We start from the raw sequence: 6,022 nt of genomic DNA, 5'->3' as shown, positions 1-6,022 counted from the left end.
CCAAATAATGTTGAAACCACACTCATCGATAAAAAAAGGGACGGGCCACCCGTTTAAATGATAAAAAAAGAAATTTATCGTTCACCGACGATACTGTTACTGTTAGCATAAAAAAACTAAATATCAAAAACCGTACCGGCGATAAGGTTTGAGCTTTTAGACTGCTCTCCGATTAAGGCTTTTTGCCAGAAATAAAGCAACGATTCTTTTACAGTCACATGTTGCTGAGTGTGTTAGCTGAGGGAATGTCGCGTTAATTTGTAATAGTACCAGCGAAGCGATAACACAAGGCTTTTAAAACCTGCTTGGAGCTGATTTGGTAGGAAAGTGTTTTTGACTACGATCACTAGTTTTTGACAAAGATCTGAAACATGATGAGATTGTTAATGTTGAAGCTATTTATAGATCACGGCATTTACCTAACATCATCGGTCAAAAACTTCGAAACAGATCAATTAGTCACGTCAACAAGAGCAAAAGACAATTAATGAAAAATATAAACTAACAGCCTTAAATATAACTCAACTAATGGTGTGGGAGAGGGTAGGGAAGAAACCGATTTATTTGGAAAGAATTGCAACTTTGTAGGGTCAAGCACACGAACTCTAGGAGGAATGCAGAATATCGATTATTTCAATATTTATAGTAAGGTAATTACTTTCAAGTTTCACCCTTTTCAATCATTTATTCGTTTGTAGCAACGATTGTTCAACTCTTAACTGGAACAGGTCCATGCATCGACGCTTCCGTTGCGCGCCAGACCAGCTGTCGGGGAACGTGCCATTTCCGAGCCGAGCGCTGTTTTGGCGCGCCCGGGGTATGGAAACGACCGACCGAAGCAGCTGGTAAGTCATAATTTGATTCCTAATAAAATGGGGATACTCTTTCGTGGTGGTCTGCTTTGCACTATAATATAACATTTATCGAACCATGTGTGTTGTTAATATTCTCTAACAGCAATTAGCAGTTTCATCGCAGCTCTCTTTTTCCCTACAGTTATCCGAATGTGCCCTTTTTGCCTGTACGATCCTGTAGCAATTTTCCCAATGTTGCATACAAAATTAGAATATTCTTCTCCCCCCCATAATCCGGACGGGTTTAGACGATCGTTTCCGGGAAAATGGATGTTAATGTTGTTAAACATAAATACTCATCCGGGTGAATTCGAAGGCATTTGATCTGATGGGTGCGGGTGTGTTTTCGTGCGTGTGCAAGGTTAACATCAAAGATATAGGAACACCGTACTTATTCCTGTCGGAAGGAAGGAAGGAAGAAAGGAAGGAAGGAGATGTAAAAATGGCTCAAAACGGTAGCAAACGATGACTGATGATGGTGGGGTGTTTTTTTTCCTCTTTTCTCGTTATTACTGCTGTTTTGTGGTTGATTTTGGGCACGCGTTTAGGCCCGCCTTCCTTTTCCGCCCTCCCTTCGAATCTTCGTACCGATCTGCCTCGATCGACGTGTTTCAGTTTTAACAACTATAGCACAGTTTAACGTACAATTAATCCATCGGGAACGGTGCCCACAGACCTGGCAGGCAAGCAATCCGCCAAACCCAACAAAGGAGCAGGAGAATGCGGCGAGAAAAATCAATTAGCTGCCGATCGAGGCAGCCTCCGCCTCAGCCTCCTTCGATGAAGATGAGCCGAACCTATGGCAACGGCACGATAGTTACCCCCTCCCGAAAGAGTGTGGAATGAGGCACACAGCATAAATGCAAAACACCGACCTGTACGGCATCAGGTGAAATGGAAAAGCTGCCCTCCCCCCCCCCACCACATAACACACATGTAACACGTATATGCCGTAAAGTTTCGGAGTGGTTAAAAACGACGTTGCCTGCACCTAAATGCTGGCTATAAAGCCAAGTCAAAAGGGTACCACAAACACTACACACGCGCGTCGATTGGTGCCGGGCGGAAAACTAGAGGAAAACCTACCGGCGAGCGAGTGGCCCTAAATTATACGCCTTTTTTACACGCTAATTCGAGGCGAATGTTTAATGATAATAATCGATGGCCGATTTGTTGTGGGGTGCGGCCCCGGGAGTCCAGTGTGTTTCTAATTGCATTATAACGACTTCATTCGACAGTTGGTCACGGATTATCCGAACCGCTCGGCCCCCGGAGTCGGGTCGGGTGTGCGAGTGAGTGGAGCAGGCAAATGAGCGACGATCGTCACCTGATTTCGCGTTGGGTCGGGCGATCTTCTGCAAACAAATAGGTTGCACAGGAGAGAAAAGAAAGATGAAAACAAGGCCACGACGCTCTTGCCTTCAGACAATACGGAAAGGATCATGGAATGGCCAAGATGGGTGTTCATCGTCGGTGTTAAAATTCATCATTGCTGCAATATGTTTCGTCTGGAAAAAGGGCACGTGCTTCGATTTGAACAGCTCGGTGGATTCAATAACAGTAAGACAGACAGAGCAGAGGGTGAGAGCTGAAAAATGGCCAACCGTAAGGCGATCGAAACCGGCGCGGCGTAACACTAGAAATTGCCAGGAAATGGATTGCGGATGTACAGCGGAAGAATTTGTTTAAACAAAACTAAACTCCCCCGCGCGCACGAGAGCGCGTTGGAATGCCAAACAAAAGAAAACAAAGGAAAAACACTTACCTAGCCGAAATATCGACATAATGCTTTATGCTATCCATCAATTATCCGTTGAAATATTCGTTGCGCCTTTTCGTACTTCTTACTTTGCGCACACACACACACACACAAAACCACCCGAACGCGGGAGGTAGGGTTTTCTTCGCCAAAGAAAAGCTTTCCAATCGTCGGGAAAAACAGCTTCTTTCGGCGAGCACTTCATCTTCGTCCTCCTCCGGCAACCCAAATCCACCTGTTGTAGAGTTTTTTTTCCTCGCCCCCGCTGCTGTTCCATAAAACGGCCTTTAAGCTCTGCTCTGTTGCCTTTGAATTTTCCGAAGCTCAAATGCTTTTCGGGTTTTTTATGTGTGCGATGATGATGGAATCACAATATGCCGGTGTTCCGGTACTCATGACTCGGTAAACTACAGGAATAATTGATTTTCGAATTGAATGTTGTTACCAATTGCGATGTAACTATTTCGATCCGATTACGACTGTTAGGTAAAAGGTTTCCAAATGGATCTCCCACATTCGAGGAGTGGCGCGTGAGTAAGTGGTAAAAATCGATTACCTACATCGAATGCACGAGTTGATAGTAACGTCAAAAGGGCGACCACAATGTACGGCGGGTATATTATACGATCGTGGAAATTTATTCGATCAGTAGAATCCAGCCTTACGAACGAACCTCCTGAGCAGAACGTACGCTAGTAAGTGGACCAGCACGATCTGTACCGCCATGACGAGATAGTTCAGCTCGAGTGCCTCGTACGACGTGGCATATCCGGCATCCTCCAGGACGGCTATCCCGGTGGGCAGGCAGGTGACCGTTTCGTTACCTCTCCGCTGGTCGGAGTCGCACGGTATCGAACCGATCGACAGCCAGTAGTAGACAGAGACTCCTTCGCTGGCGAAGAAGAAACACGACAGATACTTGAGCATCGGGAACGCGTTCACGTTCAGGTACAGGCCACCAAGCAGCATGAACGCCAGGAACACGATGTTGCTGATCTCGATGGCCATATTCGTCGAGCCGGAGGTGCACGAGAGGAGATACCCTACAGGGAAAAAATGAGGAGCGGTGTCAATGCCGAATGCCGAATGCCGAATTCGTAAAACACAGTTCCTACCGTAGGCCATGGCGAGGACACTCGCTGCTCCGGTGACGAGCGACATAGAGCAGTACGTAAGGAAGTCGGTGGTGAAGCCGACGGACGCGTAGATTACACCGATGAAGAGAAATGACTCGAAAAAGGCTCGCGGGATGCTGTAGAGGACTTTGTGCGCGTAGTATACCGACAGGTTGTACGTCTTCTCGCCGATCTCGCGCCGAATGAGGGGCATTTCGGCCGGAAACGTGTAGAAAACGCCGTAGCTGGTCGTGTAGACGAGTTCGCTGATCATCAGAAATAGCGCCCCTCGGATATCCTGGATGGAAGTCTGCGTGAGAGGGCGCACTTCGTAATACAGGGATGCAATCACGACACTCGTAAACTGTTGGTTATCGAAAGGAAAGGGCTAGAGGCTACCTCGAATTAACAATCCGCACAGATTGGAACGTACCATGAATATAGCTGTCACCGTGAGGTACTCTCTGAAGTTCCGAATACTAGTGAGGGCCGTTCGATGGAGTAGTATGGTCAGCTGGCGTGCACGACAGACACGATGCTTATCGTTGGTCAACTTCTGGATAATCATCGCCTGATGATACCGCGTCGTAAGGCACTTGCGGGCGATATTTTCCCGGCACGCCTTACGGATCGTTTCGTGGCGATGGATGGCTTCCTCGGCTTCGCTAGCCGGCGAAACGCTTGCCCCGGGGCTGACTAGTTGAAAGTAGTAGTCCGCGGGATTCCCCGTCACTGGGAGTACCTTTCCAATGCTGCTCCCCAAAAAGAACCGAATGTTCAGTTTTAGTTAACTCCACCACGGGGAATAGAATACTTACGAATTAAAAAACACTACTCGATCGGCGGTGGGACCCTGATAGAGCACGGATCCACCGTCCTGCATCAGGATGACGTCGCTGAAGCGCTGGAACACCTGCGATGGTGGATCGTGGATCGTACAGACGACCGCTCGACGTCCATTTTCCACCAGCGATTGGAGCGTTTTCATTACCGATGCCGCATTGTAGCTGTCGAGACCGGTGGTCGGCTCGTCACAGAACAAAATCTGCGGCTCGGTCAGGAGCTCGCCGGCCAGATTTACCTTCTTCCGCTCACCCCCCGACAGATGCGCGATGCGCGTGCTCAGACAACCCTGCAGACCGAGCTCGTTTGCAATGCGCATCGCCCCAACGTAGCCGACGTTTTTCAGCTTCGCCTGCATCATTAAGACAAGCAAAGATACGGAAGGGGAGGAACGGTGACGAGTTAGAGAGCGAATGATGGTCCTTCCTCAAGCCGACGCTTGTTGTGTATGTTTTTTGTTTGCCTAGTCCGCGAGAGATAACTCCGCGACGAGCAGAGACCTACCGCAAAACTTAGATGCTCGGCGACCGTGAGGGATTTTAGCGCGATGTCGTACTGCGGCACGAACCCGGTCAGCTGCTTCATCTGCGTCCTGGTCACATACAGCCCGTTGATAAGGACCTTACCGTGCACGGTGGTAGCGCCCGTTATGCGCATCGAAATGGCGGCCAGCAGGGTCGTCTTACCCGCACCACTTGATGGTGGAGAAGAGTGAGGAGGAAATTAGATAGATTAATGCCGGTAGTAACACCCTACTGAGGACTCGGAAGACTACTAACCTTGGTCCCATAATGGCTACCAAATTGTCCGATCTAACAGCACCGTTTGCTGTAAGAGACGGAAGAGAGAAATAGGTACTCGAGTCGAAGTGGACAGAAGCTGGCTTTGATTTCGTACCGTTTCGAAGGATGACAGTTTCCTTTCGCTGTTGATGTCCCGGTCTTCCGGTCCATTCCGTTTGGCTAGAGTTTCCCGTGGGGCGCACACTAACGGTCAAGTTTTTCCATTCCAATAGAACTGCACTGCGAAGCTGAGTATCCATGGTGGAAGGCGGGATCAAGATGCAATTATCACAGGGAGGACTAAAAACAAGGCTTCAAACCATCACACCCGAGGGACGCTTCCGGTAGCCAGTGAATCACTGCTCGTTGTATCCGAGTGTTGACCGTGACAAATTGCACTTGAATCGATTAATCAACGATAGGCGATCGATGAGGCACGCACGCGATCGTAGCCTGCTGGAAACTGTCGTATTGCTTCGCGACGTCTAGAAGCCACGGCGCACGAGAGAGGTCTTGAATCCGATCGTCCATCCATCGGGAGACAGCTCTCGTCGGCTATCAGCGCTGATAACGAGTCGTACATACGGCCGTTGTGGTCATATAACCGTACTGGACCGCCTTCCTACATTCCTTCGGAGCTCGCGGTACGATTCCAGCTAATGATTGCAC

General features: G+C 48.7%; 1 protein-coding gene across 1 annotated transcript; it reads right to left on the bottom strand.

Annotated features, from left to right (window-relative positions):
- Positions 1-3,254: 3,254 nt before the first annotated feature.
- LOC131265382 (protein brown) lies at positions 3,255-5,613 on the bottom strand. Its single transcript, XM_058267641.1, has 7 exons — positions 5,469-5,613; positions 5,351-5,399; positions 5,076-5,265; positions 4,547-4,923; positions 4,162-4,480; positions 3,729-4,092; positions 3,255-3,656 (listed from the first exon to the last, which is right to left on the bottom strand). The coding sequence occupies exons 1-7, from the start codon at positions 5,611-5,613 to the stop codon at positions 3,259-3,261; spliced, it is 1,842 nt and encodes a 613-aa protein (XP_058123624.1). The 3' UTR covers positions 3,255-3,258.
- Between the last annotated feature and the right edge of the window lie 409 nt (positions 5,614-6,022).

This window comes from Anopheles coustani, chromosome 2 (assembly GCF_943734705.1).
Source record: "Anopheles coustani chromosome 2, idAnoCousDA_361_x.2, whole genome shotgun sequence".
Taxonomy (NCBI): domain Eukaryota; kingdom Metazoa; phylum Arthropoda; class Insecta; order Diptera; family Culicidae; genus Anopheles; species Anopheles coustani.
The sequence above is the reverse complement of the archived record's forward strand: the minus strand, read 5'-3'. Positions and strand labels throughout refer to the sequence as shown.

Bases quoted from the DNA above. Each gene is read 5' to 3' on its own strand.
- LOC131265382 (XM_058267641.1), bottom strand. From the start codon at position 5,613: ATGGATACTCAGCTTCGCAGTGCAGTTCTATTGGAATGGAAAAACTTG. The intron at 4,093-4,161 runs GTACGTTCCAAT...GATAACCAACAG, and splicing joins CGGTGACAGCTATATTCATG to TTTACGAGTGTCGTGATTGC. The intron at 3,657-3,728 runs GTAGGAACTGTG...TTTTCCCTGTAG, and splicing joins TGTCCTCGCCATGGCCTACG to GGTATCTCCTCTCGTGCACC.